This window comes from Macaca fascicularis, chromosome 4 (assembly GCF_037993035.2).
Source record: "Macaca fascicularis isolate 582-1 chromosome 4, T2T-MFA8v1.1".
NCBI lineage: Eukaryota > Metazoa > Chordata > Mammalia > Primates > Cercopithecidae > Macaca > Macaca fascicularis.
This window is the reverse complement of record NC_088378.1, coordinates 4,726,978-4,754,886: the sequence shown is the minus strand read 5'-3', so window position 1 is coordinate 4,754,886 and position 27,909 is coordinate 4,726,978. Positions and strand designations below refer to the sequence as shown.

The window sequence follows — 27,909 nt, the reverse complement described above, 5'->3', positions numbered from 1 at the left end:
TGTTATTGTGAAATTACTTTATATTGTTTAAGTAAGTAGACAATGTTTATGTGATTAGAAATAATGCCATTCAGTATAAGAGAAAAGAGATTCAATTATAAAATCAAGTTAATTAAGTAGAAATACAATACTAGAGTTGAAGTGTAAATATCAATATGAACTTGTGATTTTAAAAAAGACACCTTTCTAGCACTGACCACTGAAATGGCCAAAAAGCAATGTCCCCCTAGCAGCAATGTCCCCCTAGCAGCATAAGGGTGCCAAGAGTCCACCTTTTGGCTACAAACACCACTCCTCATAAACGCAGCCAGAGCTCCTTGGAGAAATGCTCCTCCTTTCATGTTGGGGACAAGGAAAGGACAGGGTGAGCAGGAGAATCTTGTACCAGCAAACATGAAAGCTTTCAGATGGATGGGATTGTATCAAAAGGACACCATTAAGGGGCTCCCAGTGGCCAAAGGTAGGACCTTTGAGCCAAAGAGAATAGTATAGTTGATATAAGCCCATTAAATCTATGAAAATTCAGAAGTCTGTTATCACGCTCAAAACAGAAAACATTCAAAATAATTTATCACTACTGAAATAGCTATTACACCAATTCCTTACTTTTTAACTTTTAATTTTTATTTTTATAGATTCAGGAGGTACAAGTGCAGTTTTGTGACTTGGATATTTTGGGTAGTAGTGAAGTCTGGGCTTTCAGTGAATGTATTAGTCAGTTCTCACACTGCTATGAAGATACTACCTGAGACTGGGTAATTTATAAAGGAAAGAGGTTTAATTGACTCAGTTCTGCATAGCTGCAGAGGCCTCAAGAAACTTACAATCATGGCAGAAGGCAAAAGGGAAGCAGGCACCTTCTTCACAAGGTGGCAGGATAAAGTCATCAGATTTTATAAATGGAGTTCCCAGTGTCAGTATGTTCATGTGTACCCATTATTTAGCTCCCACATAGAAGTGAGAACATGTGGTATTTGATTTTCTGTTTTGGAGTCATTTTAATTATGACAGTGGCCTCCAGCCCTATCCATGTTGCTGCAAAAGACATGATTTCATTCTTTTTTTTTCATAGCTGCATAGTATTCCATGGGTCACATATACTATATTTTCTGAATCCAATCAACTGTTGATGGACACTTAGGTTGATTCCATGACTTTGTTATTGCAAATAATGCTGTGATAAACATATGAGAGCAGGTGTCTTTTTAATGATTTCTTTTCCCTTGGGTAGATACCTAGTAATGGGATTGCTGGATTGAATGGTTTCTCTATTTTTAGTTCTTGAGCAATCTCTATCCTGTTTTTATGAATGTTGTGCTAATTTACATTCCCACCAACAGTGTTTAAGTGTCCTCTTTTCTCTGCATTCTCGCCAACATCTGTTGTTTTGTGACTTTTTAATAATAGCTATTCTGACTGGTGTGAGATGGTATCTCATTGTGGTTTTACTTTGCATTTCTCTCATCAGTGATGTTGAACATTTTTTCACGTTTTTTGACCACTTGTGTATCTTCTTTTGAAAAATGTCTGTTCATGTCCTTTTCCCATTGTCTGTTTACTCTGTTGCCTATTTCTTTTGCTGTACAGATTGCTTCTTACATTATTTAAGTCCCATATGTCTATTTTTGGTTAGTTGCATTTGCTTTTGAAGTCTTCTGATAACTTCTTTGCCTAGGCCAATGTCCAGAAGAGTTTTTCCTAGGTTTTCTTCTAGGATTTTTTATAGTTTCTGGTCTTACATTTAAGTCTTTAACTCGTCTTAAATTTTGTATATGGTGAGAGCTTTGGGTCCGGTTTCATTCTTCTGCATATGGCTCTCAAGTTTTCCAGCACTATTTATTAAATAGGGTGTCCTTTCCCTAGTGTATATTTTTGTTGACTTTGTTGAAGATCAGCTGGCTGTAGGTATGATGCTTTATTTCTGGGTGCTCTATTTTGTTCCATTGATTTATGTGTCTATTTTTGTGCCAGTACCATGCTGTTTTGGTTACTATAGCGTTGTAGTATAGTTTGAAGTCAGGTAGTATGATGCCTCTAGCTTTGTTCTCTTAAGATTGCTTTGGCTATTCAGACTCTCTTTTGGCTCCATATGAATTCTAAGATTTTTTTTTTTTTCTAATTCTGTGAAAAATGATGTCGGTAATTTGGTAGGAATTGCATTGAATCTGTATCTTGCTTTGGGCAGTATGGTCATTTTAACAATATTTATCTTCCAGCTACAAGCATGGGATGTTTATCCATTTGTTTGTTTCATATATAATTTATTTTGTCAGTGTTTTGTAGTTCTCCTTATAGAGATCTTTCACCTCCTTGGTTCAGTGGATTCCTAGGTATTTTGTATATGTGTGTGGCTATTGTAAATGGAATTGCATTCTTGATTTTGTTCTCAGCTTGAATGTTATAGGTGTTTAGAAATGCTACTGATCTTTTCATGTTGGTTTTGTATCCTGCAACTTTACCAAAGTCATTTATCAAATCTAGGAATCTTTTGGAGGAGTCTTTAGAGATTTCTAGGTATAAGATCATGTCATCAGCAAACGGAGATAATTTGACTTCCTTTTTTCCAATTTGGGTGTCATTTCTTTCTTTCTCTTTCCTAACTGCTCTGATTAGGACCTGCAGTACTATGTTGAATAGGAGTGGGAAGAGTGGGCATCTTTAAAGTTTACAGTTTTTAGGGGAAATGCTTTCAGCTCTTCCTCATTTACTATGATGTTGGCTATGGGTCTGTCATATATGGCTTTTATTATTCTGAGGTATGTTTCTTTGATGTCTAGTTTGTTGAGGGTTTTTATCATGAAGGAATACTGGATTTTATCAAATGCTTTTTCTTCATCTATTGGATGATCATATGGTTTTCTTCATTCTGTTTATGTGATGAATCACACCAATTCTTTATATTTAAAATTGGGTAGAGAAGGAAAGAACTGAACATTTATCCTGCCTTTTCATTAGGACCCATGTTTGTGTATAAGTGAACAGACTTAGTTAATGGAGTCTACTCTATAGAAGGTGATCTAATAACTAAATGTAGGAAACCACCATTAAGCTACCCCATGGGATTATTAGTTTAGGTGGGAATTATGTCTTGGCTGAAATACTGTCCTATCTGCCTCAGATGGGTGACTCATTCAGAGAGCCTGAATGGAAGAAGAGCTGTGATTCATCAGAACATAGGAGAACAGCAAGGTGTCGTGCTTCCTGCTAATGTACTAGCTAATGAACATTTGCTAAACGCATGTCTGTAAGGAAGGCAGATTTTGACCTGTGACTTTCATAATAAAGTTGTCAGGGAGTAGCTAATCCTCACCAACTTTTCTATGATTTCTGTTATATCCACCAAAAACAAAATAACAGCAAAACCCTGGGAGTCCTATGTGACCAGCCCAGTTTAGGTCAGTTCTCAGCAGCTGTCTGAGGGAAGATCAGGAGGATTGCAATTTTCTCACTGTGGGTGGCTCCTCTCCACAGACATCTGCAGCCTCTGCTCTCTCCACATTCCCAGGGGACACTGACCTGCCAGGGCTGCAGGCAGAGCCAGCTCAGTCTTTGCTGTCTAAATGCAGTCTAGAGTGCACTTCTCTTCTAGACCTTAGAGGAGAAATGATTATTTTTGAGTCCATCTAGTGTCTTCTCAGTAATCTGATGCAATTTCAGAGTATCCTCAGGTGTTGCAACAACTTGTGCTTTCTTGTTAAGGCTTGTAAATTCTCCATACAAATTAATCTAAGAAAACATCTGAGAAATCCAATCCAAAAATGTAAAAACACAAAAGAGTAACTGAACCCAACTTGGAGTTTGGAATGGCAGAAATTCACCATTGCTGTGTGGAGTGGGGGAAGAGAGCTGACAAAACTGAGCTATGTCATGTCATAGTAAGCCAAGTGCAGTCAGAGGAGAATTATGAAACAAGAGGCCGTTGATTTCTCCATCACCCCCACACATGGGCCACTCTCACTGAGCATGCAGCCTGCAGTCACGCTGCCCGGTGCCAGGATTCCCACTGTCTAGGTTGAGAATGTTTGCTTGTGCAGGAAGAATTTCCCAATTGTTACCTCTGCCCCTTGAATTTATTGTAACAAAGAAAAGCACTGCCTCTGGAGCTGAAACCAACATGCCACTTTACTGTTCACAACTAGTATGAACTTCATCTTGGAAGTGAGTCAGGACTCATTTGAGTCTCCTTTCTTTATATTTTGTCATTTAAATGAAAAGCATTTTGAGTTCTTGAGAGTTATTTTGAGAAAGAATGCTATATGGCAGTTTAAATTCTGAATATATATTGCTGGGCTTTTAAAGTAATCAAGTTCTGCATCAACCCAATCTTTGAGTTTTCACATTTTACTTATCACCTATGATTACTTTAAATGCTGACTCTCTAATGGTTAATGCATTTCCATTGCCAGCAGTGTTCTCCACTAATACACATCAAAATCCTAAGGCAATGATTTCTGAAATTATACTAAAGAGACCAGATCGGATTTCCAGTCTTTAAGATGAAACATTATCATGCATACTGCTCTCATAGTACAAACCAAACATTTACCAAATGTGACAATGTATTTCACCTGTCTCTGGAAGACAAGCTCTGGAAATTCCCAGGATGAAAGAGCAACAAGAGCTTGCCCAGGGCCTAGGAATTAGCCTTGCCTGGGAAGTCTTCCACCTCCAAAGTCCAGAGAAAAACAATTTAAATAACAGGTCAGTCTCCTTTTGATAAGGCTTTTGCTTATAAGCTGAATTCCGAGGTGTTCTGAGTGCGCTTTTTGCTAACAAAAGACATTGGATATGGTAAACTTAAAGCAACCAAGAACCATTAAAAGCTGTTGTTCTGGGCTGGGTGCAGTGGCTCATGCCTGTAAGCCCAGCACTTTGGGAGGCCGAGGCGGGCAGATCACAAGGTCTGGACTTTGAGACAAGCCTGGACACCATGGTGAAAATCTGCTTCTACTGAATAAAAATACAAAAATTAGCTGGGCTTGGTGGTGTGCACCTGTAATCCCAGCTACTCAGGAGGCTGAGGCAGGAGAATTACTTGAACCTGGGAGGTAGAGGTTGCAGCGAGCCAAGATGGTGACACTACACTCCAGCCTGGGCAACACAGCAAGACTCCATCTCAAACAAAACAATGCAAAAAGACCCAAAAACTCTTGTTCCGGAATGTAGTTTATCATGACTGTTCTCAATGCTATGTGAAATTAGGAATCAAATTCTGACAGCGGAAAAAGTCTCACATCCTTTCCTACTGCTTCTACTCAGGTGCCTGTTGCATTCTTGCCTTCATCTTTGCAAGCGCTCAGGGCTCTGTGCGGAAAGAGGAAGTGCGACAGTTAAAAGCTTGCAGTGACCTGTAAGCGGGCCAAGTGCCGTTCAGTCCTTTCCCCAGTGAGTCCCTCGTCACTCTCTCTCAGGCCCAGTCAGAAGCTGCGGCCCTGAGGGAGCAGACTCCACGCCACTCCTGCACCTGTGCCTGCTTTGACTGCATCTGCACACTCGCAGGATTGCCTCAGCTCGGACGCAGGTTTTGGCCAGCAGGAATGACCTTACTGGCCTCTGTCTCTCCATATTGTCTCCTCGGGAGTACCAGAAAACTCCACGGAACCAAACTGTTGCCTTGGTTTCTATCAGGGCCTGTTCTCGCTGGAATCCCCTGCAGTATCTGCTCCTGGTCCCTGGTGCTCTAAAAGCTTCCACCGGGGCTGACCGACAAGGGCATGCCTTCAGGGAGCTGGCCAATCTCTGAAATGGAGGTGGGAAAATCCCCTTGCTTCTTACCCAGCACTAAAGCCTAGCAGGTTGGGAGTTTTTCCAACGTGATGAAAGGAAGAGAAAGACCTCAAGCCAAAAATCCTTGACAGTGGCTGACTCCACAGGGATAGGCCAAGGGTGGAGGAGACCTATGAGGGCTTCAGCTGCTGCACTCTCCGCCCTGTGTCTCTGTGGAGTTAGAATGTCTCGCAAGTATTATTACTTGTATGATAAAGTAGAACAAGTGGTTTTAACTTAATTTAACCAATCTATAGCTCTTCATGCTAGTTTTTTTCACCACGCTCAGCTGTACTTAACTGTGGAAGCTGAGCCTGTCGGAGCTGTGGTGTGGCCAGGTTCCTGTAGAGTCTGTCCTGCCGTGGTCCCAGCTGCAGTGTGGCAGGAGCAGCGTCCCCAGACAGGTGTGTGCCCTGGCCTTGCCAAATACAGGTGTTTCACAGCTTCACAACCTGTCCCCTTGTCTATAAATGCCCAGCTTGCTCCACAGTGCTGTGAGAGGCCCAGATAGAACATATATGACAATGCTTTGTGAACTGTATAGCACCTTAAAAAGAAAATAAAAGTGACAGAATATGAAGCCGGGTGCAGTGGCTCACGCCTGTAATCCTGGCACTTTGGGAGGCAGGCAGATCACTTGAGGCGAGGAGTTCGGGACCATCCTGGCCAATATGGCAAAACTCTGCCTCTATTAAAAATACAAAAATTAGTCGGGTATGGTGACGCATGCCTGTAATCCCAGCTACTTGGGAGGCTGAGGCAGAAGAATCACTTGAACCCAGGAGGTGGAGGTTGCGGTGAGCTGTGATTGCGCCACTGCACTCCAGCCTGGGCCACAGAGCGAGAGACCCTGTCTCAAAAAAAAAAAAAAAAAGAAAAAAAGGTGACAGAATATGGACCCTTGAGGGAGACTGCACCTCACAGACTTCCCCTCTGCTCAGCATGGGCTTCCCTGCTGCCCTCATCTGCCACCACATAGAGAATGGGAAACTGTAATCAGATTCAAGTTGGATTTTTTTTAAAACCCTAAGTTAACTGTATAATGTGAAATAAGAAGTCAGGACTATGCTCTTAGGATGTTTTCAGTCATTTGGTCAGACTTCTCTGGAGCAGCTCCTAGTTAATGGCTCCATCCCTCCCCTGAAAGTTGATTCCTCCATCTGAGCACCTAATCTTGTGCTGGACCACAGGATCAGCCCATTCCTGTGGGACTGCAGTCTCAACAGCTTTCTTGGGAAAGCAGCACAATTCTTAGATCACCACAAGAATCACCTGTGCAACCTTTTACAGATGGAGAAAGAGAAGCCCAGAACACTCACGTGACTGGCCTGAGTCTCAGTGACTGAGGGGCATTTCTATTAATAACACTTGCCCATAAGAGAAAGAACGCATTCTGCGTAGCTGGACTGTCGATGCTTTCCAGAAAACACTGGCCTTCCAGCTCTGCATTTCCTCCAGCCATCTTCATAGTTTTCAAGGAGTTCCATTTTCACCTATAATTGTCTTTTCATATACACTGTTCTGCAGTTTCCTACGGAATGCAGCAAGATATTTAATCATACTCATTTAACAAATATTTAAATCATTTATTGCCATTAAGTTACAGCATCTCAATATACACACTGCATGGAAATACACAGATAACATTTTTAAACAGTGGGGACAAGATTTTAGGTACATGGCCAGCTGTTGGTTGTCTTGTGGTCATTAAAGACAATGTCAAGAATTAGGAGTACTTAAGTGCTGGTAGTTACAAATTTTGTTCTCTTCAGTTTTTCATTAAGTAAATTCTAATAGATAATATACATATTACTGCAGAAAAAACCATCATCAGAAATTATTAAATTAATTGCGTATTTTGAGCTCTTTAAGGAAAGAAGTAAAATATTTAATACTTGTAAGGCAGCAGAGAGTTGGTTTAGAGACTCTCAGCTATGTCTATAAAAATAGAATGGTTAGTAAAAATAGCATTCAGTGTATTTTCTTTAGTGAGGCTATTTATAATGAAATCTGTGACTCAGCAGCAGCTGGCAATGCTGTCCCTTCAAGACCTTGTTCTTCATTTTCCATTGTTATGCAGATGCCTTTTTAGTCATCCTGGAAAGAAACAAAAAGAAAAATTCAATGAGAAACAAAATTTCAATGCCAATCGCAAGGGCTTTGGATGGCTTTAAAAAGACATTTTTACATAACATTTATTTCAACTTCCAGCTTAAAAAACAGTAATATAGGCTGGGTATCCCTCATCTGAAATGCTTAGGCCCAGACATGTTTCAGATTTTTTCAGATTTTGGAATAACTGGATTATACCAGTTGAGCATCCCTAAACTGAAAATCCAAAATCTGAAATGCTCCAATGAGCACTTCTTTTGAGTGTCATGTTGGCACTCCAAAAGTTTCATATTTTGGAGCATTTCAGATTTCTGGATTTGGGATGCTCAGCCTGTATCCTACTTCATGTTAACTTGCATGTTTTATTAAGTGGTTTCCCCAACTGCTAAAGCACATCTATACACACTCCAGTCCCCAAGTACTCCCTCAGACGAGAGTTTAGTTTCATTCACCCCAATTACTCAAATTCCTGAAAAGAAAGTAGCTAAATTGAAATCTGCTTACTCGTATTTGATAAGCCGCCCTCCCTGGATGAGCTGGGCTACTTCATTTGTTGCGTGGCATGCAAACAGAAGCCAGTTCCGAGGCTGTACCTTGTAGGCAAATCTCATGAATGCCAAAGAATAGCAACAGAGGGCTGCCAAAAATAGCAGAGCAAAGATAATCAATAACTTAGAAACTGAGAGAGTTGATAGGACCACAGAGATGAACAGTTCCATTGCCTTGATCAAAAAAGAACCTCTTCTGCGAAAGCCTTTGACAGATAAAAGTTGTTACTTAAATGCCTGTATGAATAGGAAGCTCATAAAAAATTTTACTGTACTGCTATGCATTTTTGTTAATTATTTAAACATTTAAGGAACATATTTCAGAGCAAGAGTAGGCTGAAATTCATTCCAGCCACTTTTTCTTTTATCTTCTAGAGTTGCTTATAATCCATTCATTATCGGAAATAATTATTTATTCCCTCCACAACAGTTTTATGTTCAAATATCAGGGTTTCAAGTAAGTTTAATAACACTTTCCCCCCAAAAAGTTCACAATATAAATCATTAGAGTGACTATTAGAATGATTAAGATGACACATTCTTCAGTTGGTTGTGCTAAATCTGAAAGGCAAATAAGATGTTACTACTTCCTAGATAAATATTTCTAATTAATCTTGTTTCTTACTCACATGGAGAAGTAACACTCTTCCATGCCATCACATTCTGTATGTGACTTTCTAATAGTGACTGTAACATCTGGTGCTACAATCTTGAAATGCAAGCAGGCACTCTACTATGTTGAAAGTCCTCCCAATTATCGAAATCTGCATTCTTACCAAATGTCATCCGCCCACTGATAATCTCTGGAGACTTTTTCATGTCATTGATGGCAGCAATGGGAAGACCCCAGTTGGCTACCGGGCCCCAGAAGTGCTACAAAAAATGAGAGGAAAAGAATGAAGAGAGGAAAAAGTTAAGACAGAACTATAAATAGCTGAAATTTTCCTTACTTTAAATAACCATGTGAAACTCGTGAAAACAAATCTTCGTTTCCATTTTGCAGGTTTACTGGGTTAATTGATGGTTAACATTCAGGTATTGGATTGTCCAAGTGTTCCCATAGGAATCAGCAGTTCTTACAGGTGAGCCCAGAGCTAGAAAGGGTTTGGCAGCTTCCCAAGATCCCTACTGGTTTCCACACTACAACCAAGTCGTCTCTGATTGTCCCATTTAGAAAATTTAAAAATAAGATTAACTTCTTACACAATTCATTGTTGCTATAATTCAAACCCTGTTAGAACTATTCTCCATAATTTTTATGTTTAAATCTATCCACACTCCTTTTCCCAAATTTTCATTAGGATATTTGTTAATAATTCTTAAAATGCAGACCATAAATTGGGTACTTTTCTGAAGAAAGAAGCTTAATAAGAGAATAAATTGTTTTTCAGCTCATATGAGCTATTCTAAGTTAAAAGAACTTGGAAATCAATACCCAGGACCCCAGACACTAAGAAATTAAGATTGGAAAGTACTTTTGACATAATAGCAAAAACTTACATTAATATTAAAGAAATGAACCAATAGTTTTTCATTCTACAACTACACTCATTCAAGGATACCAAAGTGAAGTTGTCTGTGTTTGACAGCAGCCACAATCAATTTTAGAGGCTGAAATAAAACAAGGTTTGTGGCTTTTGTTCATTAAATGAAAAATTGTTTCATTAATTTAGAATTTGGAAATAATATTTCCAAATCTGAAAGAAACCACATCTTGTTGGCTAAACACTCCTTTTAGTTATCCCAACACTAAAGAGTAAAAACAGTCTTTGCTTGACTTCTGCCTATCATAATGTTTAGGTTAAATTCAGACTGTTAAATACATTTCTAGACTTTGATTCTATTATTGACGAGGGGTTAAAATACAAAAATTCCCTAAAAAGTGGTAAACCAAGGGAAATATAAGAAAAATAAATGGGAATTAGATTTGGCATAATAGAGTATTTTAAAATGTTTACTTAACTTGTAAGCCACAAGGTCATTGAAATAACTATAAAAGGTCAAAGTTCCCATATAGCCATCACAATAAGTATTTCAGGGTTTAACATGTGAGTTATAAACTCTGTAAATTAGGCACAATTGGTTTAAAGAATCTTGAGATTCTGGGCTGGCTAATTAGTCCTCTTGCGTTCAGACTAGATATTATCTAAGATACTCACTATTGCAACTTTCACTTAATTTCTTACATTTAGATGAGGTGGCTAGTGGCTCGCAAATTGGACAGCACGACTTTAGAGGAAATGTTTCTTTGAAAATGACAAGTTGGGTTGGGTGCAGTGGCTCACACCTGTAATCCCAGCACTTTGGGAGGCCAAGGCGGGTGGATCATGAGGTCAGGAGTTCAAGACTAGCCTGGCCAACATGATAAAACCCTGTGTCTACTAAAAATACAAAAATTAGCTGGGTGTTGTGGCAGGTGCCTGTAATCCCAGCTACTTGGGAGCCTGAAGCAGAGAATTGCTTGAACCTGGGAGGTAGAGGTTGCATTGAGCCGAGATTGCACCACTGCACTCCAGCCTGGGCAACAGAGACTCTGTCCAAAAAAAAAAAAAAAAAAAAAAAATGACAAGATGACAAGTTGGAGAGAAGTGCACTCCTGCAGAATTCTATTAACAATGACCTTTAATTTCTTATATTTAGATGAGATATGGCCAGTTTTCTTTTTTCCTTATTCCCCAGACTCTTTTAAGGGAGAGTATCTATCTCTCCCTTACCTACTTCTTTTCCTACCTGTCCTGTTATTTGGTGTCACTTCATTTTTCACCTCTCTATTATTCCATAGTGATCTTCCTTTTCTTCCTGTTTTGACCAGGCCTTTCTCCACTTGGTCTATTTTCATCTCCTTTTCCATTTACTCTCTTTCCATTCCTCTGCACTATATGGTGGTGTTGCTGTCTACTTTATCATGCATGAACCCAGGGCTGTGACAAAGCCTGAAGAGTTATTCTAAGAGGGGCATATAAACCAGTTTCTCTACCACCAGTTGTGAATGTGTCTTCTTTCATAGGTGAGGGTAAAGCAGAAATGGACAATGGAATAAATCTAAACCTAAAGTAGCCCTGGGAGATTCCTGGCTAAGTGACGGTATTAAAAGTTTAAGTGTGGGCTGGGCGTGGTGGCTCACACCTGTAATCCCAGTACTTTGGAAGGCGGAGGCAGGCGCATCATGAGGTCAAGAGTTCGAGACCAGCCTGACCAATATGGTGAAACCCCATCTCTACTAAAAATACAAAAATTAGCTGGGTGTGGTAACTCACACCTGTAATCCCAGCTACTTGGGAGGCTGAGACAGGAGAATCACTTGAACCCATGAGGCAGAGGTTGCAGCCAAGATCGTACCACTGCACTCTAGCCTGGGCAACAGAGCAAGACTCCATCTCAAAAAATAAAAATAAAAAACTAAAATAAAAAGTTTAAGTGTGATGAGTGTTAGGTTATAGGAAACAGAGTTCTGCAAGTTAAGAACTATACATACACTTATGACAGTAAATGTTGAGCTATACTGAAAATATATTAAGAAAAACACAAAAGGTAAAGACAATTTTAACACTAGTTTGCCAAAATATCTAACCTTAGAAAGTTTATAATGCATCTTTTCTATCTAGTACATGATTCTAGTTCTCTCTTCCCTTTTTTAGAATATGATTGATTTATGCTCTGTCAGATATTCAGCAATTTTGAGAAAAATAAGGAACTTTATTAAAATTCAAAAAGAAATTAACATATGTTGGATTAAACATTTTACTTCATTATAATTCTTAATTGTGCTGAAAAGAAAGTTCCAACAGAATTGCACACCACCACTTCCTGCGTGAAATCAAGCCACGGAAATGAACTCTACCCTACAGGAAAAAATCATCCCACCTTTCTTTTCCTGCTTTCTCTTTTTCTTTCTCTGTTTCCTTTCATCGTTGCCAGGCTCTACTGTGACTGTTATCAATGAAGTAATTATATGCTTGTTTCTAAAAACAGGAGTAGGGAGCAGCCCCAGGAGCATGGCTCTCACAGAGCTCATGTCTAGGCTCCCTAGGACAGGCCAGGGTGCAGTAGGCACCCTTCGCAACCTGCCAGCCATGGCGACTAGAGAGGCTCTCACAAGCAAAGGACACTAAGTCTGTTGTCCATAACTCTGTTAATGCAGAAAGTCTGCGAAAGCCTGAAATGGATGGAAATAATTTTCTTACCGTACTATTTTGTGGAGAGTCACCGAAGTTCAGACAGGAGAGACATGGGGAAAAAAAAAAAAAATCAAATGATTTTGGTCTTATTAGGTTACTGCAACCTCACACCTGTATTCAAATTTCAGTAACAGGACTACAATGTTAACAGAGTACATTCTTTCATTATTTTTAAAACATCAAGTAATATCATTTCTAATAAGAACTTTGACTTAATGAAATTAGATCTTAATTTTATGGAAAGTAAGTGCAATCCGTAGAGCAGAACTATCCAGTAGAAATATAATGCAAGGCACAAATACAAGCCACATATGTAATTTAAAACTTCTAGAAGCCACATTAAAAAAAGTAAAAAGAAGGCCATGCACAGTGGCTTATGCCTGTAATCCCAGCACTTTGGGAGGCTAAGGCAGGAGGATTGCTTGAGGCCAGGAGTTCACTATTAATCTGGGCAACATAGTGAGACCCCATCTATACACAAATATATTTTAAAAATTAGCTGGGCATGGATGGTTTGTGCCTCCAGAGGATTGTTTGAGCCCAGGAGTTCAAGTCTGCAGTGAGGTATGATCACACCACTGTATTCCAGCCTGGGCAACAGAGCAAGACCTCGTCTGGAAAAAAAAAGAAAAAAAAAAGAAAAGTAGAAAAGTAAAAAGAAACCACAGAAATTACTTGTATTAATAGTTTACTTAATCCACATGTATGCAAAAAAAATTTTAATTTCAAAATGTAACCAATAAAAACTATTCATTAGAACTTTTACATGCTTTTTCATACAATTCTTTGAACTCTAGTGTGTATTTTACACTTACAGCACATCTCAGCTTGAACTAGTCACATTTCAAGTGCTCAGTAGCCACCTGTGGCTAGTGGCTCTCAAACTGGACAGCACAGCTTTCGAGGAAATATTTCCTTAAAAGTGCCAAGTTGGAGAGAAGCATACTGCTGCAGAATTCTATTAACAATGAAACTTTCCCTTCTTCTTACTAACACATTGCATCAGAATGTGAACCCCTGGAGGAATGTATTTTTTGTTACTACTGGACTACTTAAAGTAGTGCCTGGCATTTAAATTAGAATTTAAAAAATACCTGTTGAATGAATGAATGAATAGTAAAAATGTCAGTGCTGTTTTCCAGAATGTTAAACTTAAAAATACACCAAAAACTTATATTGAGTTACTTTTATTTCTGAAATAGCAATTTCTCTTGCCAGGATATACCTGAGCTCTTCTCTTAGGGCAAAATCTCAAAGTTGAGCTACTGAATGAGTTATTGAAATAAAATAATAAAATTGAGCAGTACAGCAGGGGGAAAAATGAAATAAAATCCTTTATAAACACACGCAAGTCCAAAGAATTCTACTAGTTGTTTTGTTTTAGAGAGCACAGAGATTATAATATGTAACATGAAAATAATCGTTGATGGTGCCAATAATACAGTAGTCCCCCTTATCCTCAGAGGATGCATTCTAAGACCTCCAGTGGATGCCTGAAACCATGGATAATACGGAACCCTATATATACTATGTCTTTCTCCTATACATACATACCTATGATAATGTTTAATTTATAAATTAGGCAGAGTAAGAGATTGACAACAATTACTAATAATAAAACAGAACAATTATAACAATAAACTGACATAAAAATTTTGAGAATGTGGTCGCTTTCTCTTTCAAAATACTGTAATATTTTCTTGGACCACAACTGGCCTTAAGTGACTGAAACTACAGAAGGCGAAACTGCAGATGAGAGGGTCCTACTGTGTGCTTCAGATAGGTTATATTATGAAATGTATATCATTCATATATAATTATATATACAAATGTAATTATCCAAATTATATTTCACACCAAGTGCAAACTGACCACAATGCTTTATAGCAGAGAGATTGATAACCTTACTGGATCAGACAGCACAATCTAGCTAGAACGGTCACCTACAGCATTGCTCTCCTTAAAATACCTTTGTCAGTATCTGAACACTGGCCCTTTAGATAACTATGAATAACCAAGGGCACATTTCTTCCCTATAAAAATATTTTAAAGGAGGTAGTACTTACAATGTAAAGTTTCAACTTGGACATAACTTAGTTTTTCCTTTAGGACTCTCTCCTTAAATCATACAACAGCTCAATTATACCCTATTTTACAACAGAAGACCTTAGTATAGATTACAAATGTATGAGAATAAGGGAGAATTACCTTCTGCCTTCATACCCTGCTCAATTCAAAAGTCCTACATGAATATAATCACATTAATTACTGTAAAACAATCTGAGAGTAAAGTCAGTTTAAATATGTCTGTTAAATACAAAACACTACAACTCATCATCCCTCAATTCTAAATCAGGACTTTCTAGAATGCATGAATCAATGACTCAATCAAAATATCTGAAAAGCATATTTGTGCAGAACCAAATTAGAAAAAAAAAATGCTTCCAAATATGTATTATTACCTGTTTCAAAAAAAAAAGATAAATTTATAAGCCACATATAAACTGCAATTTGGGGACAGTAATGCAAAACCATTTAGAAAATATTCTTGATTTTCTCTTTATTTGGTATGCTGCCTTTATTTTCAGTAAAAAAGCAAACAAACACAAAACTCATAGATTTTCTTGGGTTCACTTATGATTTTCAATTCTCATGGAGGAGAAACTGTATTCCAGTTAAAAATTAAGTATTCCGTTTTTTAAAAAAATAAACTTTATTTTTCAGAGAAGTTTTAGGTTCACAGTAAAATTGAACCCAAGTACCTCCCATATACACCCAGTCCCAAAACATGCACGCACTCTCCCATTATCTACATCTGCCGCCATGGTGTATTTATCATAATCACGAAACTTACATTGACACAGGATTGATACCCAAAGTCCATATCTACATTAGGGTTCACTGTTAGTGCTGTACATCCTGTGGGTTCGGACAAACATATAATACCATGCATCCATCATTACAGTGTCTTACAGTAGTTTCACTCTCTAAAAGTCCTCTGTGCTCCACCTAAACCCTCACAACCACTGATCTTTCGACTGTCTCTGTAATTTTGCCTTTTCCAGAACGTCATGTAGTTGGAATCAGGTAGTATGCAGCCTTTTCAGACTGGTTTCTTTCATGCAGTAATATGTATTGAAGTTTCCCTCATGTCTTTTCATGGTTTCATAGCTCATGTTTTAGTGCTGAATAATATTCCATTGTCTGGATGTACCACAATTTATTTTGCCATTCACCTGCCAAAGGACATCTTGTTTGCTTCCAAGTTTCGGCAATTATGAATAAAACCTCTATAAAAATCCACGCCGGGCGCGGTGGCTCAAGCCTGTAATCCCAGCACTTTGGGAGGCCGAGACGGGCGGATCACGAGGTCAGGAGATCGAGACCACCCTGGCTGACACGGTGAAACCCCGTCTCTACTAAAAAATACAAAAAACTAGCCGGGCGAGGTGGCGGGCGCCTGTAGTCCCAGCTACTCGGGAGGCTGAGGCAGGAGAATGGCATGAACCCGGGAGGCGGAGCTTGCAGTGAGCTGAGATCCGGCCACTGCACTCCAGCCTGGGCGGCAGAGCGAGACTCCGTCTCAAAAAAATAAAAATAAAAAATTAAAAATAAAAATAAAAATCCACATGCAGGTTTTTGTGTGGACATAAGTGTTCAACTCCTAGGGGTAAGTACCAAGGAGTATGTAAGAAACTGCCAAACTGTTTTCCAAAGTGGCTGTATGATTTTGCATTCCCACCAGCAATGAATGAGAGTTCCTGTTGATTCATATCCTCATCAGCATTTGCTTTAGTCAGCGTTCTGCCTTTTGGCCTTTCTGATAGATATTTAGTGGTATCTCGTTTTAATTTGCATTTCCCTGATGACATATGATGTAGAACAGTGGTGTCCAATCTTTTGGCAGAGCATATTTTCATATGCTTATTTGCCATCTGAACACGGTGAGGTATCTGTTTAGGACTTCAGCCCATTTTTAATTGAGCTCCTTTCTTATTATTGAGTTTTGTTTTTGTGGTTTTTGCTGGCTTGTTTTGAGAGGGAGTCTTGCTCTGTTGCCCAGGATGGAGTGCAGTGGCATGATCTTGGCTGACTGCAATCTCCACCTCCCAGGTTCAAGTGATTCTCCTGCCTCAGCCTCCCAAGTAGCTGGGATTACAGGCACCCGTCACCACATCTGGCTAATTTCTGTATTTTAGTAGAGAATTAGGTAGAGGTTTCACCATGTTGGCTAGGCTGGTCTCAAACCCTTGACCTCAAGTGACCTGCCTGCCTTGGCCTCCCAAAGTGCTGGGATTACAGGCATGAGCCACCACACCTGGCCTTATCATTAAGTTCTTTGTATATTTTGGAAAAGTCCTTTATCAGTTATGTCCTCTGCACATATTTTCTCCTATCTTTTCATTCTCTTGACAGCATCTTTCACAGAGCAAAACTTTTTAATTTTTACGAAGTCCAGCTTATCAATTATTTCTGGGATCATGCCTTTGATCTTGTATCAGAAAAACTGATCATCAAACCCAAAGTAATTTAGATTTTCTCCTAAATTATCTGCTAGGAGTTTTATAGTTTGTGATGTACATTTAGGTCTGTGATCCTTTTTGAGTGAATTTTTGTAAATAGTATAAGGTTTGTGTCTACATTCGTTTCTTCTTATTTTTTTTGCAATTGCATGTCCAGTTGTTCCAGCACTATTTGTTGAAAAGACTGTCTTTGCTACATTGTTTTGCCTTTGCTCCTTTGTCAAAATTTAGTTGATTTTGTTTATGTAGGTCTACTTCTGGGCATTTCATTTTGTTCCATTGATTGATCTGTCTATTCCTTTGCCCATACCACACTGTCTGGATTACTGGGGCTCTACAGTAAGTTTTAAAGTTAGGTAATGTCAGTCCTCCAACTTTGTTCTTCTCCTCCAATACTGTGTTGGCTGTTTTCAGGTTTACTGCCCTGTCCATTTAAACTCCAAAATCTGTGTGTTGATATCCACAGAATAACGTGCTGAGACTTTAACTTTCACCTATTCACTTAACAAATGTACTTTATGGCTTCTCTTTGGCATATTCAAAGTAGTCTTGTACATCACTAGTCTTGTACTTTGGGGCCATCATTAAATAAAATAAGAGTTACTTGAACAGAAGCACTGCAATACCACGACAATTTGACAAATGAGATGGCTAAGTGACAAGGTGGCATGACTAAGTGACTAACAAGTAGGTAGCATCTACAGCATACAGATGGTGGACGAAGGAATGGTTCATGTTTCAAGAAGGACAAAGTGGGATGGCATGAGATTTCATCACGCTACTCAGAATGACACAAAATTTACAATTTATGAATTGGTTGTTCCTGGAACTTTCCACTTAGTATTTTCAGACCTTAGTTGGCCACAAGCAACTGAAACTGCAGAAAGCAAACTGTGGATAAGGTGGGTGGAGAGCTACTGTATTTCCTTTCTTCTGCTTATTTTCATTCTAATTTGCTTTTTTTGTTGTTGTTTTTTATTTTTTAGTTTTGTAAGGTGGAGGCTTAGATGATTGATTTTAGAACCTTCTTGTTTTCTAACATATGCATCCAATGCTATAATTTCTCTCTAATCACTGCTTTAACTGTATCCCACAAATTCTGACAAGTTGTGTTTGCACTTTTATTTAGTTCAAAATATTAAAAAATTTATCTTGACATTTCTTCTTTGATCCAGAGTTATTTAGAAGTGTGCTGTTTAATCTCCAAGTATCGGGGATTTTCTAGCTATCTTTCTGTTAGTGACTTCTAGTTTAATTCCAAAGCACACACCATATGATTTCTCGTCTTTTAAATTGGTAAAGATGTGTTCTATTCTCCAGAATATAATTTATCTTGGTGAGTGTTCCATGTGAGCTTGAGAAGAATGTGTATTCTGCTGCTGTTACATGTAGCAGTCTACTGAGGTTCATCATATCCAGCTGTTGATTCATTGTTTTGTTGAGTTAAATTATGTCCATACTGATTTTCTGCCTGCTGGGTCTATTTATGATGGAGGGGTGAAATCTCCAATTATATTAGTGGATTCATCATTTTTTCTTGCAGTTCTATCAGTTTTTGCCTCATGTGTTTTAATGCTCTAATGGTGCATACACATTAAAGATTGTTACCTGTATTAGGGCTCTCCACAGAGACAGAACTAATAGAAGATGTAGAAGATGTATAGCTATAGATACATATACACGTACATGTGTATATATGTATAATTGTTAATGGAAATTGGCTTATGCTGTTACAGAAGTAATAAGTCTCATAAGCTGGAGAATCAGTAAAGCCAGCGCTGTAACTCAGTCTGAATCCAAAGGCCTGAGAACTAGGGGAGCCAATGGTGTAACTCAGTCCGAGGCTAAAGGCCCTGAGAACCTGAAGGGCCACTGGTGTAAATCCTAGAGTTCAAAAGCCCAATAACCTAGTGTTCTGATGTCTGATGGCAGAAGAAAATGGATGTCCAAGCTCCAGAGGAGAAAGCAAATTGTCTGTTCTCTACCTTTCTGTTACTAGGGCCCTCAACAGATTGAATGATGCCCACTTACATGGGTGAGGGCACATCTTTACTCAGTCTACTGATTCAAATGCCAATCTCTTCCAGAAACACCTGCATAAACATGCCCAGAAATAATGTTTTACCATCTAGCTGGGTATCTGTTAACCCAGGAAAGCTGACACCTAAAATTAACCATTGCATATGTCTTTTTGGAGAATTTATCTCATTATCATATGTAATGTCTCTCTTTATCCCTGGTAATTTTCCTTGCTCTGAACTATGCTCCATCTATAGCTACCAATGCCTTTTCTTGATTAATGTTAACATGGTACACCTATCTCTATTTAATCTAGATGTGTATTTACACTTAAAGTGGGTTTCTTGTAGACAATGTATATTCAGTCTTATTTTTTGATCCACTCGTACAATATGTCTTTTAATTGGTACTTTTAGTCTACTGATATTCAAAGTATTGATATAGTTTTATTACTATTTACCATATTTGTTACTGTTTTCTATTTGTTGTCCTTGTTCTTTGTTCTTTTTTTGCCTTCCATTCTTTTTCTGCCTTTTATGGTTTTAAATGAGCATTTTGTATGATGCTATTTTCCCTTCTTTCCAAAAATAACAATTATTATTATTATTATTATTTTTTTTTTTTGAGACAGTCTCGCTCTGTTGGCCATGCTGGAGTGCAGTGGCACGATCTTGGCTCACTGCAATCTCCATCTCCCAGGCTCAAGCAATTCTCCTGCCTCAGCCTCCCAAGTAGCTGGGATTACAGGCATGTGCCACCACGGCCAGCTAATTTTTATATTTTCAGTAGAGATGGGGTTTCACCATGTTGGCCAGGCTGGTCTCGAACTCCAGACCTTCGGCCAGTTATAATTATTTTGTAAAATTTTTCACTGGGTGTGGTGGATTGTAAGGACTCCCCCAGCCTTGTGGAACTGTAAGTCCATTAAACCTCTTTTTCTTCCAAGTCTTGGTTATGTCTTTATAAGCAGTGTGAAAAGGGACTAAAACAGGTGGGTCTCCTGTTCCCTGTGCAGCCCTGCACAGCAGCCTCTCCAACAGGCTCTGGGGCAGCCCCAGGGTGGGTAGACTGGGTGGGGCTGCTGTGGCCCTTCACTTGGGCAGGACATCAGAGGATTTGAACACCAGCTTCCCATCACGGGTCTTGATCTTCTTCACAGCCACAGCCCTGAAGGAGCTGGTACAGCTGAAGGAGCTGGCTCCAGCCCCTGCCAGAACCAAAGCTGGAGCCCAGGCCATAGGTGAGGCCAGGGCTTGTTAAGTTCCTGTAGGCCGAGCTCAGCTCATCTGCATAGCCACTGGTGGTCTTCATATGGATACTCATGTTCTGCATCCCAGACTCCAGCCAGCTCTCCTCACCCTCCAGAGCTTCCTGTAGGTGACAATCTCGATGTCCAGGGCAAGCTTGACATTCATCAGCTCCTGGTACTCATGCAGAGGCCACACCATGTCCTTCTTGGTCTGCTGTAGGGCAGCCTCCAGCTCAGAAAGCTTGGCATTGGCATCCTTAATGGTCAGCTCCCAGTGCGGCCTGGCATCTGAGATGGTGGCCTCCAGGGAAGCCCTCTGGCCTTTAAGGCCCTCAATCTCAGCCTGGAGCCAGCTGATGTTCCGGTTCATCTTGGAGATCTCAGTCTTTGTACAATGCAGGTCATCCCATGATTCCAGGCCAGCGTCTGCAGCTTCTCATACTTGATCTGGTACATGTTCTCATCCTTGGCCCGGCTCCAGTTGGCAGTCTCCTCATACCGGGCCTTGACCTCAGCAATGATGCTGACCACGTCCAGGGAGCAGCTGTTGTCCAAGGACAGCACCACTGATGTGTCCAAGATCTGGGACTGCAGCTCCCGGATCTCCTCTTCACAAAGCTGCCTAAGGAAGTTGATCTCATCAGTCAGCCCTTCCAGGTGAGACTCCAGCTCTACCTTGTTCACATAAGCGTCATCCACATCCTTCTTGATGAGAACAAATTCATTCTCCAGCTCTGTACGGTTATTGATCTCATTTTTGTACTTGTTCTTGAAGTTCTCTACCATCTCCTGCGTGTTGCCAAGCTCCGCCTCCAGCTTCTCCTGGCCCAGAGTGTCCAGCTGCCACAGAAGGCTGTTGAAGTCACTCTCGAACATGTTGTCCATGTTGCTCTGAGCCGTCTTCTGCTGCTGCAGGAGGCTCCACTTGGTTCCCAGCATCTTGTTCTGCTGCTCCATGAACTGCACCTTGTCGATGAAGGAGGCAAAGTTGTTGTTGAGGGTCTCAATCTGCTCCTTCTTCTGGGTGCACATGGCCTGAATGTTGGGGTCCACTTCCAGCTTAAGGTGGCTCAGCAGGTTCTGGTTAACTGTGACGACTGTGATGCCTCCCCTACTCCTGGCCCCGCCACAGCCTCCAGCCAGACCCATGCCAGCGCCCAGGCCACCCTGGAAGCTGCTGCTGCTGCCCACTCGGGAGACAATCAAAGAGCTGATGCAGGCCCTGGGCCTGCTCATGTAGGAGCAACTGCTGAAGGGCCGGGGGCCAGAGGTAAACATCCTGTAGGGCTTCTGGGTCACCCTGATGGACATGGTGGAGGCAGAAATGGAGGCAGGCAGGCTGAACGAGGAGGAGATTTGAAAAGGAGCAGAGGACCTGCTTTTAGGTCAGTCTCTAATTTTTCCAAAATTACGGTAATGTTAGCTTTCTCTGAAAGTACTGAGAGGAATTTAGGTAATTTATAACTTACTTATGTAGTACTAAAAGGATCCAACTGACAGCCTAGCATAGTATATTTCTAATATTATTCAAAGTAAAATGGGATAAAATTTTGATATATTCTAGATCATAATTCTACAGTTTGCTGAAATTTATTCTTACCAAATTTTGTCTAGTTTTCTAGTTCAAATTAAAATGAAGGAGGGTTTTAACAATTAGAATTTGTGATATTCAGCTATATTTAGCAAGCCAAAAGTCAGCTGAATGACAGTAAAGACCTTTGTGACTGGACTATCCAGATATTAAGAGACTCTTATGGCCAGTCTTGCTTCGACATTTACAGCTTCATTCAATTTCTGAAAGTCAATTATATGGCAGGGAAGTGCTCAAAGAGTCCAAGGACCAGGTGTGAAAAGCAGTTTGACAGAGAAAAGGGAGACATATGCAGGAAAACATGGAGCACAAAAATATCTAAAACCTTCTTTTCAAAACCGTTTCTACGCATTATTATTTTCCTTTAAATCCCAAGTTGACATTTCTGTTTTAGCTTCATAAGTTTGGTATCCAGAAGTTCTGAAGTTATCTGTTTGGTTCAGATATCAGCCTTCTCATGTGGCAAATGAAGCACTGGAATTTCTAAGGCCCGTTCCGACTCTAAAATTCCACAAGTTTGGGAAAGATTCCCTTTTACTCTACTGCAACTTCTCACCTGGGTAGTAAGTATAAATTCTGAAAGCTTTCCTGGAGACTCAGAAGTTAAAATTAATTTAGAATACCTCATTAACTTGAGAATATTCAATGCAAACATCCCACTAACCAGATTCATAAGCATGCTAAATGATTAACTGATTTTAAAGCACTCTATGATCTAGTTTCTTCTTAAGAAAACATCCTCTGCACACATATACAAATACATATGTGTGTGTGTGTGGGGGGGGGGTATCCATTCACCTTTACTGTAATATACACAACTTGAGAAGAGGAATCAGTCTCTAGAATAAAGCTGCACAGACCTTGATTGAGTTAATCATTAAAATATATGTCCTACCTCAAAACTTTTTTGCTTATTCTGATTTATTCTTCTTAACCAGAAATCCAGGAAGGAGAATGAGAGAAGAGGAAAAGCAAATAAAAGCTCTCTTTCTTTATTCTGTCAATAAGAAAGGTGAGGGAATCGTTTCTTAAGAAAAAGGTATTGGAATAGAGACCCAGGAAGTTCTTGGTTCAAGATACTAATCAAGGTAAGTAAGAATAGATAGAAGAAAGTACCAAAAAGAGAGTACCAGAAATCCTGGGGATTAAACATGCAATATTAGTTACAATAAAAAATAAATTCAACACTTACTTTTGTCAAGTGCTATATACTATGTCATTAAACAGCTACCAAAGCACAAAAGCGAAACAATTTGCCCAAGCTCACAAAGCTGGAAAGCAAGAGTTGGGCTTCAAATCCATCATTCAGACTCATCACCTAGGTTTAACAGTACTATTATCACAACTAACAATTTCCAATAATTATTTAATATTATTTAATACTGAGATCCTATTTAAGTGTTCTGTTATCCCAGTAATGCCTTTTCCAGCTGTTTTTTCACACTAGGCCCAATCAAAGTCCACACATTGCCTTTGGTTCTTAGGTGTCCTAAGTGAGAGCCGGTTTCATAAACTCTTTCAGTTAAAAAAAAAAAAAAAATCATTTAAAATACACGTGGATGGGTTGGGCATAGTGGTTCATGCCTATAATCCCAGAGCTTTGGGCCAAGATGGGAGGACTGCTTGAGGCTGGGAGTTCAAGAACAGCCAGGTCAACATAGCAAGGTCCCATCTCTACAAAAAAACAAAAAACAAAAAACTAACCAGGTATGATTGTGCACGCCTATAGCCCTAGCTACTTGGGAGGCTGAGGCAGGAGGCTCACTTAAGCCCAGGAGTGGGTGGTTACAGTGAGCTATGATCATGCCATTGCACTCCAGCCTGGGTGACAGAGTAACACCCTGTCTCTAAATAAATAAATACACTTGGAAATTCAGTTTAGTAAGAATGTTCATTTTGATTCATAAAACATGATTGAAATAAAATTTATAATGTGTAAAATATGATTTTAAATTTATGCTGAAAAATTCAATTAATTTTTAAAATTCTAAAACAGCTTTAGTTGAGAAAACCTCTAGACCCCTTCAGAAGGCTACAAAAAAAATGCGGAGCATGCAAAGTATGTACAACAGGCAACTGATGAAGTAAAAAGAGGAAGGGATAGAACCTTGTTTCTGATTAGAAGAGAGATATAATTACGTTTTCTGCTTTATATTTTATTCTCCTTTGCTAAAGAAAAGCCGGGCTGTAAGCAAAAAGCTTGGAAGAACAAATAGGAAGTACTTCCCTCTGATATGTTCTAGGAAGAAAGGTTTCTCTTTCTAGGGGAGGAAACACTAAAATAAAAAGCTGGTCAGAGTTTTGATACCTGACCTCAAACTGGCCCTCAATCACTGTTTGGCAGACCTAGCATGAATTCCCACTGCTGCCAAGAATGGCAGGGAAAACAGGTCAGCTGAATGTTTCACACACGTGTTCACCTTTCAAAAATAATTTCAGTTCAAGATCATAGAGCTTTATAGCTCACACAAGATTTTAACTTTCTAAATAAATATAAACTTTACAAAGTTTTTGCTTACAAAAACAGAAGGATATAATAAAATGTAGAGTGATTTGGAGTTTCCTAGTATTTTCACATCCCTTATCCAATTTAATTTTCTTGATAACCCAAAAAGAGCATTATCATTAAACCCATTTGATGGGCAAATAAAGTCTGCTGGGATCAACTTGCTGGGGATCCTGGACTATGAGTCATTCTTCTGAATCCTAGTCTGGTGCTCTACCAGGCAACACTGTTCTGAGTAATGCAGTTCTCTTCTTTTCCTTATTTAGTCAAAGTATAATTGAATTAAATACTGGAGAAAGTACAAAAATTTAAAGCTACATAAAATTAATTTTAGAAAAGAAGGTTAGATGATATACTGAAGTATCCTATTGAAAAGCCTGGCTCTTGGAAACCCATCTAGTAGAAGAAAATATAACACTTAGAAAAGCAGAGCTCTCTTCCTTGAAAATATATTTAACAAATTCTTCCTATGTAATAAAACTGTTAGGGCCAGGCATGGTGGCTTACACCTGTTAACCCCAGCACTTTGGGAGGCCGAGGTGGGCGGATCGCCTGAGGTCGGGAGTTTGAGACCAGCCTGACCAACATGGAAAAACCCGGTTTCTACTAAAAATACAAAATTAGCCGGGCTTGGTGGCGCATGCTTGTAATCCCAGCTACTTGGGGCTAAGGCAGGAAAATAACTTGAACCCAGGAGGCAGTGGTTTGGATGAGCCAAAGTAGCACCACTGCACTCCAGCCTGGGCATCAAGAGTGAAACTCCGTCTCAAAAAAAAAAAAAAAGAAAAAAGAAAAAAGAAAAGAAAACTGTTAGGTAATTATCACCATAATTTTTATATAGGTAGGTGTCAAAACTGTATTTTTAATTTTACCATCCAATTTTATCTTTAGCTGTAACTATTAGGAAGGTTCATTATACAAGATATTAGTAAAAAGCTAAAATTCAAAGCTGTAAAGAAACTTAAGTCCAAGGATTAAGAGCATATCCTCAGATTGCTACTTTGTTCACATTTTTACTACCATGAATCTGATAAATTGCTGTGCTCCACAGTACTAAATATCCATCTTAATTAATCATAGTTCGATTTAAGCATAGAAATGTCTTTTTTTTAAAGTCAGAAGTGAAGCTTCCGTTTACAAGTTTACCATACGGCAGACTCAATTATTTTCCCTACCCTAGTGCTCTATAAAAGTAGAAGTAAAAAGTATTAGCAATAAAATTCAGGATTTAAAACTTATTTATTGCTAAAATCAAGTTGTCTTCATACTATACCTTTTGGATGGTTATAACAGGATTTATTCCTCCTCAGCTTTCATCTCTTTACCTCTTGACCACACTATTAACTACTGAAAAAAAAACGCAGCTGTACACTTACCTTGGTTTTAAAATCATTCACTGAAAAACTAAAATACTCCTAAATAACCTAAAACTGCTTCAAAGTTATATTCAATATTTTGAAATAAAAGCAAGCGCCTCAAGATTAGAGGTGCAAATAAATTATAGCGTATTTTCAGGCTTTCCAACCGCGAATGCTCCTTGTTTCTAATTGGAAAGGAGTTAACAGAAAATAGAACAAGAAAAAGGTACGTCCTTAGAGACACATCACTTTACTTTGGATGACAGAATTTCGTATATAAAAACATCTTAAATTGTACTTCCTCCCAAGCTTAAAGTCCTTATAATGAGAAAATCGAAAGGCGAACCCAAGGCCAGCACATTTTATTTCCGTTGTCCCAGAAGCGCGCTGGGTGCACCCGAAGCTCCGCTCCAACAGCACCGCGCCGCGCTCTCAGCAGCGCCTCCCGCTGGCGTCTCCCCAACCCACGCCCAGGTCGCGGCCTCTAGCACACCTGGACCGATGCAGGTGACCGGCGACCCACTCCGAGGATCTGGTAGAAACCGGCCAGGAGACCACTCCCGCGCAAAGGAGCGAGCCACTGGCACCTGGCCTGGAGGGACATTCCCCCACTGCCAACCATGCTAGAGGAACCAGCCTCTGTCACCCTTGCCGGGAGAGGCGTCTCCACGGTCACCCTGCCCTGAGGGGCGCCCACTGTCACCCCTGCCGGGAGAGGCGTCCCCATTGTCACCATGTCCTGAGGGGCGCCCACTGTCACTTTCGTCCCTCCCGGTCCCCACTGCCACTCTGGCCGGGAAGGGCGTCCACTGTTATTCCTACCAGGAGAGGCGTCCCCGTTGTCACCCTGGCCAAGAGGGACGCCCACCGTCACCCGCTCCCTGAAGGGCAACCAATGTCACCCCTGCTTTCAGGGGCGCCCACTGTCACCCTGCCGGGAGAGGACACTGTCACTCACGCCCTGAGGGGCGCCCACTGTCACCCTGCCGGCAGAGGACACCCACTGTCACCCCCACCCTGAAAGGCGCCCACTGTCAACGGCTCTCTACGCCGTCCGCTTCGCGGCGTGGGGGTCCGGGAGGGATCTAGGTAGGGGCCCCCTGACCAGCGCACCCTCTCGCCTGGGCCCGGGCCCACCCGCTGCCCGGGGCCACCGCGTCCTCGCGGCCGCCCTTGTCGCGGACTGCACGGGTCGCAGCCTCCTGGGCGCCCCTCCGGGTTGCCGGGTCCGGCCTCCGGCGCTCGTCACCTCATGAGGTAGTCCCGGAAATCCTTGCTTCGGACATAGTCCGCCGCTTTCCGCACCAGCGCGCCAGCCATGGCTGTGCCGACACCAGACCCCGAGTGGACACCGCCGCTGCTGCCGCTTCCCAGAGCCAATGACACCCAGGCCAACCCCTCGGCGGCCGACGGCAAGCTAGCTCTGGGGCCCGCCTCACGACACCCCACCACGCCTTACGGCCGTGCCGCGCCGCCCGGCTCTCGGCCAATGACAGGGCGCAGGGCCGGAGATGGTGGCGCGGACTGGCTGGCTCGCGCCGCACACCTCCTTCCCGCCCTCTGTGGCGCACGGGGGCGGGGCCCGCTGCCGTAAAACGGCTGGGGCGGGGCTGGGGCTGACAGGCGGTTGCTAGGCTCCAGCGGCTCCCGGCCCGCGGGGGCGTGGAGGTGACATCTCTCTGGCCCGCAGGGCTGTGGGCGCCCTGCCGAGCGTCGCGCGGTCTTGGGGCCCCCTGCAGTGGGGCCCCTGCGGCGCAGCGCGCGGTGGGACTAGCTGGGTTCCCCCGGCGCCCAGGGCCTGTGTCTGCGCCGATTCCTGGCAAGGGCACCTTGGCCAGGCGGCCCGCGTCCCCCGCGCTTCCCGCATCCTCGTGGGCAGACCCGTCCCGCCAGCTGGGCCACCTGCGGTTTCCGGGCACTGGGGAGTGCACAGAGCCCCGGGCCAGCGACCGCAGCCGGGGCCCCTGGCTTCTCCCGAGCACTTTCCCCCGGACCGGTCCCTCCAGGTGGCGGACGGCACCCAAGGCCGGGGCTCCTCACCAGCGCGCCGCAGCTACGG

At 41.2% G+C, this 27,909-nt stretch overlaps 2 protein-coding genes across 2 annotated transcripts in view; one reads left to right on the top strand and one right to left on the bottom strand.

Moving 5' to 3' along the window:
- Positions 1-22,888, top strand: part of LOC102125345 (uncharacterized) — a 42,293-nt gene extending 19,405 nt beyond the window's left edge. Inside the window, exons 2-3 of the transcript XR_012433273.1 lie at positions 20,796-21,052; positions 21,171-22,888. The gene's annotated coding sequence lies outside the window, so the exon portion shown is untranslated. The remainder of the gene's footprint in view (positions 1-20,795; positions 21,053-21,170) is intronic.
- Positions 7,332-27,275, bottom strand: MPC1 (mitochondrial pyruvate carrier 1). Its single transcript, XM_065543164.1, has 5 exons — positions 27,100-27,275; positions 25,542-25,545; positions 9,203-9,299; positions 8,383-8,515; positions 7,332-7,863 (listed from the first exon to the last, which is right to left on the bottom strand). Exons 1-5 carry the CDS (start codon positions 27,168-27,170, stop codon positions 7,839-7,841), a joined length of 330 nt encoding a protein of 109 aa, XP_065399236.1. The 5' UTR covers positions 27,171-27,275; the 3' UTR covers positions 7,332-7,838.
- Positions 27,276-27,909: the final 634 nt, after the last annotated feature.

What these genes read in the sequence shown, in the direction of transcription:
- MPC1 (XM_065543164.1), bottom strand. Translation starts at nt 27,170, where the DNA reads ATGGCTGGCGCGCTGGTGCGGAAAGCGGCGGACTATGTCCGAAGCAAG. An exon ending in CAGTGGGCGGATGACATTTG is followed by an intron (nt 8,516 to 9,202) that starts GTAAGAATGCAG and finishes TATTTTTGGCAG; the next exon opens with CCCTCTGTTGCTATTCTTTG. An exon ending in GGGCGGCTTATCAAATACGA is followed by an intron (nt 7,864 to 8,382) that starts GTAAGCAGATTT and finishes GTTTCTTTCCAG; the next exon opens with GATGACTAAAAAGGCATCTG.